The sequence below is a fragment of the Rhinolophus ferrumequinum genome, chromosome 26 (genome assembly GCF_004115265.2).
Source record: "Rhinolophus ferrumequinum isolate MPI-CBG mRhiFer1 chromosome 26, mRhiFer1_v1.p, whole genome shotgun sequence".
NCBI lineage: Eukaryota > Metazoa > Chordata > Mammalia > Chiroptera > Rhinolophidae > Rhinolophus > Rhinolophus ferrumequinum.
In genome coordinates this window covers 9172556-9188360 of record NC_046309.1, presented here as the reverse complement: position 1 = coordinate 9188360, position 15805 = coordinate 9172556, and the positions used below count along the sequence as shown (strand labels likewise).

The following is a 15805-nucleotide window of genomic DNA, read 5'->3' as shown; positions in this document are numbered from 1 at the left end:
ACGTTTTGGGGCAGAGGTGGTAGGGGTCAAATTATGGCTCAAAACAGTGATTAACCAAACTGTGCCAGCAGGGGCCAGCTTGGGAAGATGGCCCTTGACTTTCTTTCAGGTCAATGGCTCACTTTGAGAAATGTGACAAAACCCACTGACAGCCCCCAGTCCCGTCCCCCATCCCTCAAAACTCACCCACACACAGTTTTACACAATTGTATGGGTCCTGTCAGCCCCTCAGGCCCATCCACAGACTCAAAAATTAAGAATCCCTGTTCTGACAGTTCCTGTGGAAAGTTGGTACCAAAATGGCCAATAAAGAGTGACCAGCACTGAGCCAAAGGAACCTGAATCAACAGCTGACACATTAGGATGTAAATCCATAGCACTGGGCGTGTTTTACCCTTTGGACTGAAAAGAGCCGGCAAAGATGTAGTTCTGACAAGTGCTGCCTCAGAGCGTGGTGGAGGGAGCTCTGCTTTCTCGGGCCACGAAGGATCAGGAGGCGGCTTTCAGGCTGGGCATTGAGAACGCTGTCTCAGGCCTGAAGAGGAGCTAGGGCTGGGAGCAGGATGGTTCAGAGGAAGGCTACAGGACCACAAGAATTATTATGGCGAAGGCCCAGACATCGGAGCCTGCTGGCTTCACCGTGTCCACCTGGCCTGTGATGGAGCAGGGAGAAGAGGTCCCAGTGACTGCCCTCTGCCCAGGCTGGTCGGCAGCCTTCCTTGGCAGGAAAGTGGGGCAGGCCGCATACCTGCTCATGAAGCTTATTGCGAGCCTTACCTTGGGTATCTTTCTCTTCTTCCGGCCATTCTGCAGCTCTCCAATGTTAAAGAAAGTGTCGTCAGGGCTGCTGGGGGTGGAGGGGGGGCTGAGTTTGGAAGGGGACCCAGCTCCATCACGACTCAGCTTCCTAGCGTCCAGCAGTTTGAAGTTCCTCCTCTCTGAATTTTGCCGGAAAAAAGCAGGTTTGGAGAAGGAATGCTGTGAGGGGAAAGCAGAAAGCAGGATAGGTAAATACAGAAGGGACAAACTGAGAGATAAGGGATGACGGAGAACACTTGAGATAGAGGAAGGAAGCTGGGTCCCAGGGCACACTGACTTTGTCTATGCTAACAAGCGATCAATCAACACTTGTCATCCAATGGTAGAAAATCAGCAGATAAAGGATGCAGACCTATCTCAGTCTCTCCTTTTAGACAAATGGGAACTCACCTGGCTCAATCCCTCACCTTTACAGGCGAGGCTTTCTGACAATCCAAGACACAATGTACTGGGAATTATAAGACCTAAGCCTAACTTTGACCTTGCCTTCTTAAAGACCAAATCCAATCTGCAATGAAATCCAAGGAAATGGCCCCAATTCTTTCACTGCCCTGGAATCACATATTAAATTGTTGGCAAAAAAAGCAGGTATCTGTTTTCCTTAGAGATTTAGATGGTGATAGTGTTTGCTCAAAGATCTGACTTATGAAAAGATCTAAGAGGAAAGGAGACAGAAAGGAATCAAAACAGAACTTTCTAAAGGGTGTTGAGGGAGCACGGTGGAGGTTGCGTGTGGGCTGCGTTCCCCAGTGGTCACACTCCTGGAGAAAGGGGTCCCGGTGTATCCCTGAGCACCCGACATAAGCCACCAAATAATGTCCAGGGAGATTTCATGAGGGGGTGGAATGTCCGTAGCAACTTAACTGGTAAAAAGAGGGCTTAGTGGGCTGTGAAGAGAGCAATAGCAAGTACACAGCACCATCTGGTAAGAGGCATGGAGGCGAGAAGCAGCAAATCAGGCTGAAGAGCGTCTCCATGGCTTAAAGTGACAAAAGAGCTGGTACAACAGTGAAGACACTGACTTCTCTGTGGAAGAGACGAGACACCAATGAAGACGTCAAACTGCCTGCGGAAGGCCTTTGGAAGAGAGGCGTACATTTTGGACCTAGTCGGGTCAGCAAGCTTTTCCTTAAAGGCCAGACAGTAAACATTTTAGGCTACGTGGGCCATACTGTCTCATCACAACCACTCAACTCTGCAACCACAGACAATATGTAAATGAGTCAGCATGGCTGTGTTCCAATAAAACTTTATTTACAAAACCAGACAACCAGCAGTACTTTGCCAAACCTGAACTACAGTATAAAAGGTCATTCACTAGAGGACCCTAAGGACGATTGTGTCAGAGGTGGTCCAGGGAAGATCAAAGCTTTTGATTTGATCAGAGGGCCTCCCACCAAATGTCCACACGATGACACGCCCAATCCCTATGTCTCTATGCAGCGGCCTCACAGAGGCCCTCGCCCCGTCACAGAGGCACCGAGTTCTCCCTGATCCCACAGGCTTCAGATTCACAACGGACTCAACAGAAGATCTGCAGAGTCCAAAAGGGAATAGCAGACAAGGACCCTCTTTTGAAATCTCTTGAGTTATTTCAAGAGACCAAGTGTCATGGTCTCTGGCCAGGGGGCACCTTGGTGGAGAGGAGGGGGCTGCAAGGAAGCTGTGTGCCTCCCCAGGCGGGTTGACCTGGACTCAAGCCCAGGTTCAGTCACCCTTCTTGTCTGTGAATGTGGCTAATGCTTTAACTCCTTCCTGTTCTCTACTGTCCCTGTCTTAGTGCCTCAGGAGACACCGACAGCAGGTCCTTGATATAAAATATCCCATCTCCTCCTTACCGCCATTGCGACCTCCTTCTTATTCTCTTTTACAGAGGCCACCCCCAGAAGTACTCAGATGCCTTTCACACAAATAAACACATTTGTTCATAGAGGCCCACAGGTACACGTATTTACATGCATGCACAGACACTCCCTTAAGTATACATACACAGAAACACAGGAAGACATACATGCACATGACAACAATTGGGACTTTACACTAAGGGAATGTAACAACATTACATTAAAATGACGGAATACTGTTCAGGTAATAAAAATTGTTTTTAAAAAGAAATTAATGACATGGGGAAATACTCATGATAAATATGTATAAAAGAGCAGCAAAACTGTTTATACAATATAATCCATATAATCCCAAATAATTTTTAATGAGCAAACACACACACACACACACACACACACACACACACAGACGCACACAGACGCACACACAGAGTGCAAGACAGCCTGTAAGGAAATAAATCAAAGTGTTAACAGTGGTTATCTCTGGGTGTTGGGATTACATGTAATTGTTTAAAAGACCTGTCACACACACACACACACACACACACACACAAACACACACACACACACAATCTATTATAGGAAAAAAGAAAATACAGGTGAGCAGGACCTTGCACTGTGTGTTTGCAAGTGTTAGCGTCTGCCCCCAGCTGCACCTCTGCTCCCTTCTGAGGCAGGTCTGTCCCCCTGACCCTTCCCTCCCTACTGGCACTAGGCGCAATCTAATTAAGTGAAAATCCCCAAAGGAGTCTTACGGCCTCTCCATGGCTGGTAGAGGAGGTCACCACAGAGGGATTGCTTCTGCAAGTTCGAAGGTCCCAGATGTAGCCCAGATGTGGCAGATGCTCTGTGAGTATTTGAGGAGCTACATGGAGGAAGTGGGGGAGTCTGCAACCGCCCCCCAGAATGGGGGAACAAAGCAGACAGCAGACGGGAGAGCAGAGGAGAGGAATGAGCACCCACACAGCCTGCGGCATCATGGCTGAGTCACGTGCCTGGACGACGGGGTTGTCTTTCTGTGGGACAGCCGCCTCTGGACTCCGGGTTCTCTCGTTTAGCTAGTTTGGGGACAGAGGACCTAGGTTTTTTCTAGCCCAGCAGGAAGGGGAAGAAAGGGTTAACTAAGCCTTTGTGCCCTGGTATTAGGGAAGCAGCTGCTCTGGGAGGGACGTTTTTCATGGTTCCTAAGAGGCGATGTAGTTCACTCCCCACACAGAGTGGAGAACGGGGTAGAGCTGGGTAGGATGCCAAGGGGACAGACTGGGGGTGACAGCCTTTCCTTCTTCTTCTAAGCCAGCCTTACCCACTGTGGGGAATGAAGGCTTCCTACACGTTGAAGGTATCCATATTCCAACGCAAACACAAACAACACATTTCAAAAGCAAGGAGAAACTGTTAATGTTCAGTTGTCATGGATTATTTACGATGACACTCCTTTCCACAGGGGTAGGAAAGAACAGCTAATTCGTCTGGGCGCATTTTGGAGCAATTGCTTTGGGTCTGTGAGATCCCCCTTCATGGCAGGTTGTCCCTCAGCTTTCTCCAGGAAGACTGGTGACCACGATGCCCCAAGACCTCATGTGCAGACCCCACCCGCCCGCCTGCCAGCCAGGCCGACCTCCAGTGGAGCCCAGAGAGGACGATGGCTTCTTAGGTCCCTTTGAATGAGCTTTAAGCTGGCACTTGCAGCCTGGTTTTGGTCTTCCTTAATTGAATGTCTTCAACACCTGAACACTGTATAACAACTATTTATGGGCGACACAAAGAAACAGAATATATATATTTTCTGAGCTTGAGGAATTGCAATCTAGCTGGGGAGATGTTTTTAAGATCTATTATATGACTTAAATCAGAATTCAAATCATTAAAGTAAGAGATGTCACAAGGCAGTATATACAATGTGGTGTGAAATGAATGCTTTAGCCCACTGAGTGTTACAGGCAAGCAGAGGAGAAGAAGTCCCCAGGGCCTGGGATGGCCTGGAAGCTTCCAGAGGGAGGCATGATTGAAGAGAGCCTAAAGGATGGGGAGAGAGAGGTCCAGGCAAGCACCAAGGGCAGAGGTAGAAATGACCCAGCACACGGGTGGGCAGATTACGGCCTCTGGGCTACATCTGGCCCACCACCTGTTTCTGTACAGGCCATGAGCTAAGAATAGCTTCATTTTTGTTTTTTTAAGGAGGACGCAGCTCACAGTGGCCCATGTGGGGATCGAACTGGCAACCTTGGTGTTATTAGCACCACGCTCTAATCAACTGAGCTAACTGGCCACCCCAGCAATAGCTTCATTTTTAAATGGCTAAAAAAAATAGTGTTTTATGGCAGGTAAAAATTATATAAAATTCAAAATACAGCGTCCATAAATAAAGTTTCACTGAAACACAGCTGCACTCATTTGTTTGCATATTGTCTATGGCAGCGCTGAGTAGTTACAATGGAGATGATATATTTACTCTCTGGCTCTTTAGGGAAAAAGTTTGCCGAGCCTGGGTCTATAATATCAGAGGGGCAGTTAGGAGGCTCTCGCTGGAGGGGGGCTTTTTGTATGTAGGATCTGTGGGAAATTAGGCAGTAATGGGTGCTGAGGGACCCATTATGAAGGAAATTTATTGCTCTGCTAAGGGATATGAATTCAGTCCCACAGGCAATAGATTGAAATTATCATGTACGTAAACAGTTATATTACCTTTATGTACGTAATTCCGAAAGGTTCAAAAGGATATTCCGTAAAAAAAAGCCAGGCTTCTATCCTGACCTCCAGGTACTGAGACGATGGCGCAGAGGTATTCACTTACACATTCTTAGGTATCCTTACAGCACAGACACAGAAGAGCTTACACATAGGTATCTGCTCTCATTAAAACCCCTCACACATGGTGGCATGCTATAGAAACACTGCTTCTGCAGCACGCCTTTCAGTTCTGTTTTAGTTTGTTTCGTGGCAGGACACTCTTCTTCATGGCCGTGTAGTATGGCTACACACTATCTTATTTACTCAGTGGGCAGGTTTCTGACCCAGAAGCTAAAGTGATACTTTAGGAAGCTTTGTTGAGCAGAGGGTTCCAGAACTAGAGGCAGGAAGGGTAGGCAGGCAGCTAATGACCAACTGTGGCAGCCTGGAGTGCAGGTGGCCTGGCGTTCCAGCACAGCCCAGAGCTCCAGGCTGCTCAAGGTCACAGTGCTGGGGAGCCCTCACCACCCAACACTCCCTTGGGGGCTCATACCTTGGTGGGCGTGTCAGGGATAGAAGAGGTGGGAGAACCAGGAAAGTTCAAGACGCACTTCTTCCCCAGGCAGCGACCATGTAATTCAACGTCCTCGTAAGGGTTTTCCTTCATTGGCGGGTCTGTGGTCGAAAGTAATGGGTCAGGAACTGGGAACGTTGAGATGTTTTTCTCATTGGATCAACCGAACATCCTGGCCTCTCCAGTGGGGATATCTGATGCATTGTTATCCAGTCACCCTTACTCTTTGTAATACACCCTGATTTTCTCTGGGGTGATTCCCCACCTATCCCGTTCTTAGACGGATGAGATTAACTCCACTCTGGTTTCAGGGCTTTCGGCAATCGGAGTTTCCCGATCACTGCCTCAGTGACCAGTTCCAGGAAGGGCTCATGATCTGGCGTCTAAGCCAATCACACATGGCATTCCTGGGCTCTGAAAGTGAGCGAGGGACCTAAACCAGTCTAGTCAGAGTCAACCTCGGGAACTTTGCTGGGACTTGCGAGGCACAGACTCTCCCTCCAGGGAGCTGAGGGCAGCCGTCCTGGGGATCACGTACAACCCGCTGAGCATGGAGCTCAGCCGAGCTACGAGGAACAAGGAACACAAAGCCAGGTCTGGTCACATGAGCCAAAAAGCTCCCTTTGTTGTTTCAGCTGGGTTTTCTGTTCCCTGTAACTGACAGCTTCCCTGCCAGGTACGCACTGCTAAGAGAAGTCCAGATCTCATCCCCGCTTTGGATCTGGGAAGCCTACCGATTTGGCAGGAACCCATCTCCAGCAGCGTGGACACAGAAACTCCAATAGTTTATGGTGCAGTTCCAATAGCTCAGCTAAGCACATGCCCTCCCTCTGTGCTCGTGCCTCACTAAAGCCGTGGTCCTCCCTGAAGACTATGTAACTCACCGAATTTAAAAGCCAACAAACTGAATCTGAGCTCTACCTTCGAATCTGAGAGAATTCTTCAGAGCTAGGCTCAAGTTCCTTTTTCAGTGGGAGACATTCTCTTTAGTCTGAATTTGGATGCCCTGTGAACTGCCACACTCCTGCAGCTTCAGGACTATGGCAGTCTTTAGTTTTCCTTCATTCCACAATCCCTACAGTTTACCGAGCATCAGTTCTAAGCCAGGTCCTTTTCATACCATCTCCTCTAGCCCTCAAACAACCCTGTACGGTGGCGTAGCGACCATCATCCTTAGCACACAGACGAGAGAACTGAGGCGCTCAGAGACATTACGCCACCGGCTCAATGTCATACAGCTAAGAAGTAGCAGAGCCCAGACTCAATCATGGACACGGGGTCTCAAATGCTGCCCGCAGCACCTCACTATCTCCTTGGCTGTTTATCACCAGCCCTTTCTCTCCCCTGCAGCCCCACTTTTTCTCACATATTCCACCGTGGGTCGCTCTTTTCATTGATGTGAGTACATATGTCTCCGAGTGTTTGTGTGTGTGTGTAGCGGGGGGTGGGGGGGAGCACAAGCAGCCAGCCCCATGCCCTCTCCCGCCTTCTCACAGGCAGACTCCTGTCCGCACAAACACGCTGGCCTCTTACCGAGGATATCTTCATAGACGTTCTCCTCCGATAAAGTACGTGTCAGCCCCAGCTTACTCTGCGCGTACCAGTCCACCCTGCTGTTCTCAGACGAAGACTGCAGCAGGTCTTCAAACTCATAGGACTTTCTGGGTTGCACCAGGTGGGAGGGGAAAAAAAAAAAAAAGCAAGAACTTGAATCAAATTAGGCTGGTTCAGAGAACATATACCAAAAATGTTTTTTTCTTTCTTGCAAAAATTTCTATTACTGAAATCAACTCTGATTTTTGTAAGAAGGTGTCAAAATCCTCAGATATGAGATGTTGCTTTTACTTGAAAGAATGTTAATGTTATTATGCCAAGTAAAGCTAGCAAAGTGTGTATACACACACACACACACACACACATATACACACATATTTTTTTTTCAAGCAAACATACACATGGAAATAAAAAAAGGGAAAGAAGTGAAATACACAGCTGCTATCTCAGGACCGAGGGGTGGCTCATGGCTTCTCTTCACTTGTACCTTTCTGGACTTCCAGATGTCCTATAAGGTTTTGCAGAGCACACGCTAATAATTAGAAAGGAGAAGTGGGGCCAGTTCGGAGCAGACCAGAGGCCTGGTTACCTCCTCCTTTCTCTCACCCAAGTTACTAGCAGAATGAAACCCAGAGGCCATGAGATACCCCACCTCGCGCCTCCGAGATCTGTGCAAATGTGGCCGAGTCCCTGTCTGTGGCCTGGCTCATCTATGGCTTTCTACCACCCCCACTCCACCCTACATCCACATGCACATGCGTGGTCCCTGTTCTGACGCTGTTGATCATCATGTGACATCCAGCCCAGCTCTACCTCTCTGTCACACACATACACACAGCCTTGAGTTTCTATGATGTTTGTAACTTTACTGAACATTTGGAGGTCCTGAGATGGGTCATATGGGAAACACAGGAAACATCAGCCACCTCTCAGGTTCACTCCACCTGCCCCGTTTCCTTCTCTCTCTCCTTACCCTTCTCCACACTAACCAGAATTTTCCATCCCCAGATGGAGCAGAATAGCCCGGCTCACTCAGGCACTGGAGGCTTTCTACTTCCAAGCAGACGTGTCAGGAATTTTTGCTCGACACACTTGGTCTCCCCTTGAATGGAGTTACATGAACACGCAGGACCCCCATACTGACTAGGGCACCCCCCACCCCCGCTAGCTGGCCTTGACTTGGTCCTGGCCCTTCCCTCCTTCTTGCGTGGGGTCACAGCTCTTCATGGCTCAGGAGTCACGGCACTTCTCTCATGGTTTGTTCACACGTGTCTAGCCCAGCGTTCTCGACATGCAAGACAGCAAACTGCAGCTGACTACGTAGAAAGGTCTAGTGCCTCTGCTCCTTCACTCACACTTCCAATCTCTCTCCGACCTCTGGGGAAAGTGCCCCACTGATGGCTCCAGGATTTAAACGCACCTGGATACACATCCAGGATCCTTCATGCACAAGCCTTTTCACCTTGGATGGACCACTGCACTGGGCTGAAACTCAGTGTCCGGATTTGTAAAATGGTAATTATCTCATAGGATTGTCCAAAGAGTAGAAAAGAGAATACGTATAAAGTCCTTAGAACCTGACCATCTCTCAATAAATGTTAGCTATTACTATGACTGCCGTGGTCCTTTTATTACACTTGTGCAGCAAAGGTTTTACATCGAGCATTTGCTGTGTGGGAGGCCTGTGCTTAGGGTTCCATAAATAGAGAGTGACTAAAATAGGATTCCTGCCTCAAAGAGCTTACATTCTAGGGAGGCAGTCAGACAGACACAGCCAGCCCCAACACAGACAGAATAAGCTGGGTTCAGTGCAATGATAGAAAAGAACAGGCTGCTGCAAGTGAGACTACCAAGCGGGGACTCCGTTTAGCTTATGGACGCATCGAGGAAGGCCTCGACGAGAAAGTCCTTCATTGAAGCTGAGACCTGAAGGATAAAAAGACCGTAGTCGGGGGAACAGCATTCCAAGAAGACGGAAGGCCATGTGCGAAGGTCCTGTGGCTACAGAGAACCTGGTGCATTTGTGAAAAGGACAGCCAGTTAGCAAGGCTGGCCTGCAGGGGACAATGGCGGAGAGCGTCGGGCAAGGAGATGGCAGAACCAGGCAGAGGCCAGCTGCCTGCTTTCCAAACTTTGGGGATTTCTTGCATTTTAAAGCTTACCCTCTCTACTAGCTTTTCTCTGTCCGTAAACATGCACAGATTTATTCTATCTTGAAAAACTTTCATTTGAAGCAATGACCCTTGTAGTTCTGCTATTTCTCACCTTCCTTGCCAACGTTTCTAACTGGGGAGAGGAGGAGAAACGGTCTGTGTGCTAGTTTACCACAGTTCACCGGGTTTTCTTTCCTTTACCCACTCCACCTGACATCTTATGCATCCTTTTTCTTAGACTGTCCCCTACAGGTCACTAGTGAGTTTCTGGTAAAACCTAACCACTTTCTTGTCCCTCCCCTTTTCAAAATGGCACCACTTTTCTTGACATGACACCTCTTGTTTCTACGGTATAGCGCAGCGGTGCTCAAACTGCGATCCCATGGCCCAGGGCTGGCGGGCCATGTATTTGCAACCGGTCCTTGATAAGATTAAGTACAGAAACTGAGGGTAAATGTTTAGAAACTTTCCAAGCAATTTGACAGAATAATTTTTTTTTTTAAACTGAGACTTGTACATTGTTGTCTTTTCTCATTTCATTTCTCTGGTGATTCTTTTTTATTATATTTTATTTTACAACCGTGTTGTTCGGCAAAGGATTAGCAACAGAACACCCAGGCTCTGCAGATGGTTTGGGAAGCCCGGTACAGTGCTGCCCCAACTCCACTTCCGCTCTCAGACACCACTTCCTGTGGCATCAACGGCAGCCGCTGCTGCTTCTTCCTCTCTCTGGGCTGTGTTTCCGAAGGCTTTTTCTCTTCAGGCTCTCCACATCTGAATTCATCACCCCTTATCTGCACCCCACCCTCTCTCCTTTATGTACTTGAACTTAGGGCAGGAGCACGAAGAAGGGCCAAGCTGGAAGCTTCCAGGCTAGGTGTCTACGGTTTGTCAGTGGCCTTGACTCAGGCCTCGAGGCTGAAACTGTCATCTATGCACCATGGTTCTGACTTAATAACAGAAGCTCAAACCCAAAAGGAGGGGCTACCAATCCGCGAGGCCCTTCGCCCTCCCCTTGAGGTGTCCGGCCAGGAGAGGAAGGATCTGGCTTCAGAGTTCTAGCCGATGGGGTCAGGGGGCGGGAAGCAGGTCTAGGCTGTTTCCTCTAGGATGGGAATGTGACGTTCTGTGAACCCACCTTGAACAATTCCACGTCCAGGCTGCCATTAGCCCAGGCTGGCATGGACCAGGCATCTGACCAGAGCCAGAGAGGTGGTGGTCTGTGGCCACAGCAGAGTTAAATAACTGGCCTGGAGTGGGCCCCCGCTCCTGGGGTTCCCCAGGTGAGCTCATCAGATGAGGTTAGCTAGAGTCTTCAGCATGCATGCTTCCTAGGTGTGGTAGGGAAGATGCAAACTCTTCAATGAGACCACAGACTCATTCATTCAGCAACACTGATTGGGTACCAACTAAAGGCTTTGCTTGGATCAGCACATTCAGACTTCACAACAACCTTGTGAAGAATTACGACTATTGTACACATTTTAGAGATGAGAAAACAGAGGCATAGTGAGGGTAGATGAATTGCTCCAGGTCACACTGGGAGAAAGTGCTGGGCCAGGGAGTGCGGTTGGAGACTGGTGCTCTGAACAACACAGGCACTGGGCAGTGTGTGTAAATAAGGCAACGCAGGGGAAAAGCTGCAGGCACAGCCCGCAAATTAAAACAGGACGAGTTTCCAGAGTTTGCTGTTAGGAACTTGAACTAACTCTACACACAAAACCATGTTACACGTTACTGCGAATTACCCAGCAAGCCGTCCATTTCCCTCATAATGTAAGTAAACTACGCTATGAAGAGAAGCTACAAACCCTCACAGAAAAAAGAGGGGACAGGCAGGGGTTGCGTCCCTGGGAGCTGGGCAGTTTCTGTCAGGAAGCCCCACTCCTGGCAGCAGAGGGACAGAGAGAGGTGGCCACTGCTTACAGGGAAAGCCTTGACTGTCTGGAATTCGAGCATGGCCCTGGCTAAGCTTGGCCTTTTCTTTGATTTCAGAAAGGGGCTGCAGCTATACCTTGCTTTGCCACAGACAGAGTTCTATAACAGTTTTTATTTTTTAAAAATCTCACTTGAGGTGACTATGAAGCAGTATTTGCATAGGCCAAATTTTAAAATGAAAATTTATTATAAAGTACTCATGAAATAATGTCTGAATAGTTCAAATGTTTTAATGAACGCCCTCACAATACAGATGTTTGCACGCGATACGATCTCCGAGTCCCAGTGGATGGCTCACTTACGTAGAGCGTATGTAACACAATCCGGGTTTTATCTGCTGGGGTTTGTTGGGATGGGATTGGCCTGTATCCAAATAGCTGCTATCACACACCCTAGGATTTCAGGCCATAGTTTGAAAGTTCTTTTTATGATCCCTCCATATTTCCAAGGACAAGAGGCTACTACAAGAGTTCAGCCATAGTCGCCTTTGATTCCCAACACATAAAAGGTACCACCAGTCTAAACAGCATTAGAAGAGTGCAATTTTTAAAACTTACAAACTTCCTAAAAAAAAAACTGATTAGAAGTTGGTTATTCGCATTGCAAAACTCTTATTTAATTTGCAAAATAATTCATCATAAGGTTTCTTAAATAGCAGCTTCATTTCTGTATGAAAATGTTGGTTTTCAGGTAACTAATTCCTATGTAGGAAGCCTGAAAGGCCAAGAAACTCTTAAATTAACATGAAGCCACGGTCCATACAAAATCAAGGAGAAATCAGAAATCTTTACAGACTGTGTCTAGATCAGTAGGAAAGAGTTCCAAATATAAAGTTTGATTTGCCGTCATTATCTGTTGGTAACATCCTTGCAAGCAATGGCTTTACACAGTTTGTCCCAGGCATTATTTCTAATCTGCATAAATACCTCCAAGGACTGTGAATCCTCTGGTTCTGGGGCTCAGGTAGGTGCTTTGGCTCCCCAAAGAGGAAAAATATGACAAAACAAACCATCCAATCACTTAGAGAAGTCTTTTCTATACAAAGATTCAACTTGGAAAAAAAAAGGTTTAAAAACTTTACGTATGAATGAGAGAAAGGAAATTTCAAGAGGCTAATGATAACCACATCTCAATTGGCTTCTCTCTCATTTAAACATTCCCACATTCGTTCCACATCCCGTCCACCTGTTTAATAAGCGCCTTCTAAGGTCCCAAAGAGCTCACAGCTGGTGAAGCAAAGGCAGGAAGTCTCCGCCTTCGGGAGCCCACAGCCTGGTACAGGGATGCAACCTCCTCTCAGCCCGTTTGCTTCCTGAGCCCTCAAGTTATGTAATTTGGGTACTTCTCAGGTTTAGAAATGCTGGAATGATCCCACGGGTCCACTGGAGTTTTCTGAGGTGGGTTACAATGTATGTAATATCCAAATTTCAAAAACACTGTGACTTCAAGTAGTATTTTGAATGTTCTTTGTGACTTTTCCATATTTTTGTGAGTGAAATGCTAACTTCAGAGGTCGTCCTGCATCTCCACTTGGATGATGCACAGGAATCTCAAAATTAACAAATCCAAGATTGAACGCATACTCTCACACCCCCTCCCCGGCGAGGACCAGCGCTTCTTCCAGCGCTGCCATCTCACCAAAGGGCATTACTATCCATCCGAATATTTATTTATGACTTACATCCTGTCCAAATCTCCGTCTCTCCTAATGCCCACTTCTAACCAATCAACAAGAGTTCTACCTGCAAAGGACTCCTGGAATCCAACCACTTCTCTCCATACCCACCGCAGTCACACCACAAGGTAACCCCAATACCTCCGCTCACCCTCTCACCCTCTCAACTACCCATGCTGCTGCTGGTACCCTTTCCCGTTTCCATGCTGCAGAGCAGGTCATGTCTCTGTCCTTAAAGCTTTTCACACGCTTCCGATTCCTCCTCTTAGGTGGCATCGGAACTCCGTGCCTGGTCCCCAGGGCTTGCCCAGAGCGTGGCTCCCGCAGACGTGTAGGCTCACGGCCTTCTTGAGCCGCCGGCCGACGCCCGCTGCTGGCCTCCCTGCTCCAGAGTCTCCACCTGCTTTTCACTCAAACTGAGCCCCCAGCTCCCGGTCTGCCCCTTGGGAACCCCAGGTCTCAGTCTCACTTCCTCTCCAGGCTGTCCCTGTTTCCATGACAGGCTAACTACCCCTGCTGAACATTTCCATAGCACCGAGGTTACATAACTAGTTGTGATTTTAAACATTCAGGTTTTAGACACAGTAATTCGAGTTACCTCATGGATGTCATGTTAACTAAGATAGATTCATAACTACCGGGACAGACCCCAGCATGGCTGGGAAGTGAACTTTAGCCATTAAACTAATGGGAGCTGAGGGCTGCGCCCAGCCGGAGAGCTATGGGGATCCCTATTAGTTCCACAGAAGATGGAAAGTACGCCGTCACTAACAGCACAGTCTGATTTCACAGCCATATAATGACCGAGGCTTCATGTCCTCAGGAAGTAGCGAAAGTCTTATGCTAAAAGCCCCAAGGAAAGGCTGAATCTACATAGTGCCAAAACCACCAGTTGAACAAATTTTGGTCAATGTAGTTATTTGAGTTCATAAAGATCTAAACACTCTGTCATATGAGCAAATTAAACTAAAATGAAAAACCTGAATTCAAGTTAAATCTTTTTGGGTGGATGGACACATGTGATTCAGGATGCTGCTTATACTTAAAAAAATAGTAACTTTCCTTGTTAAATGTCGGCCTTCAGGCATTCCTGCCAAAGTTATTAAATGCACACCATAAAACATACATAACCAAGTTAATGCTGCTGTAGGAACCTTATCTTTGGAATTTCCTGACATTTGAGGGTCTCTCATTTTCCATTTTAGGATTGAAGGCCTAAGTCCTTGCATTTAATTTCCTGGGGCTTTAGAGAAATGAAGAAAGAAGAGAGAAGAAAGGGAAGAAAGAAGGGAAGGAGAAAAGGAGGAAGGGAAGACAAAAAGGAGGAAGGGGAAAGAAAAGGGAAGGCAAAAATAAGAAGAGAGAAAGAAAACTACATTTTTTCAAAATGAGTATCTGAATTCACTGGTTTGGCTGTTGCCGAGGTAGACTAATCGGCCTATGAAAATAAGCTGAATACATTCTCTAATGCACACAGCCTGGCTGTGTAATTCTAAACCTTCATAACCTCAAAATCCTTAATCATTTCTTTCTTCAATCTTGGCTTGGCTTTCCTGCCTCAGAGAGGGTGGTAAGTGTGCCAAATTCAGAGCTGAGCTTTTTCTTTCTTTCTTTTTTTTTTTTTTTGAGACATAGGACCACTAGAAAGAGCTCACTTTATTTTTTAAGAGCAGAAAGTGAACATCTTGCCCTAATTACCCACATTGTACTATTTTAAACAAAACAAAAAAATCCAAAGCCCAAATTCTTAAAACACAGCTGATGCAACCATATTCAAACTGGCCAAGAAAAATTTCATCTTTGGACTGAAACTAAGTAACTTTAGCTGGTTTTAAAGAAAATGCTGAAAGACTGAAAGAGCAGATGGTAGCTAAGGGAGAAAAGATAATGGGAATAACTATTCACCAGGTTGATCTGTTTGCCCGGTGATGACACAGATGAAAGACTCCAAGTTCCCAGAATCCACCTGCCCTTGGGAGGGTGGGCTTCTTTGGAGGAACAGCACAGAAAGGGCACGGAAGAGCTGCAGTTAGGAAGCACGGGGGACAGGGGCAAAAAGCCACCAGAGTATGTGGGGCCCTGGGCTTGGCACTCATTTGGGAAAGGATGCAGGACTGGAGATGGACTCCAGCTTTCTCAGAACGTGAGGAAGGAATTCTCGAAATTCTTCTGTAGATCTCGTTGATACCAAAGCCTGATAAAGATAGTACAATAAATACCACGTTTAGATCAGTCCCATTTATGGAATACTGAGACAAAAATCTTAAAATATCAGCAAATAGAATTTAGTAGGACATTACAAGAATAATAAAACAGGACCGAATGGGAGTTCACCCCAAAAATGTAAGGATGGATTAATACTAGCATAGAAATTCACTATTAAAAGGTCAAAGGAGAACCACAGGATTGTATCAAGTTGCCAAAAAGCGATTTGACAAAATCCAATATCCAATTCTAATTTTTAAAACTCTTAATAAAATAAGAAATAAATATAAATGAACACTACCTTGATAACATTAAAATATATCTCAAACAAGGGTGCTTAAAGAGTCAGACACAGAAACATTACCATTAAAGT

The 15805-nt window shown here is 46.8% G+C and overlaps 1 protein-coding gene across 2 annotated transcripts in view; it reads right to left on the bottom strand.

Annotated features, from left to right (window-relative positions):
* DENND2A (DENN domain containing 2A) overlaps positions 1 to 15805 on the bottom strand; it is a 79192-nt gene that overhangs the window by 33985 nt on the left and 29402 nt on the right. For both annotated transcript variants that reach the window (XM_033099098.1, XM_033099099.1), the window contains exons 3-5: positions 7441 to 7568; positions 5887 to 6008; positions 778 to 978 (exon numbers count right to left, since the gene is read on the bottom strand). In XM_033099098.1, the coding sequence (XP_032954989.1) occupies positions 778 to 978; positions 5887 to 6008; positions 7441 to 7568 (451 nt within the window). The remainder of the gene's footprint in view (positions 1 to 777; positions 979 to 5886; positions 6009 to 7440; positions 7569 to 15805) is intronic.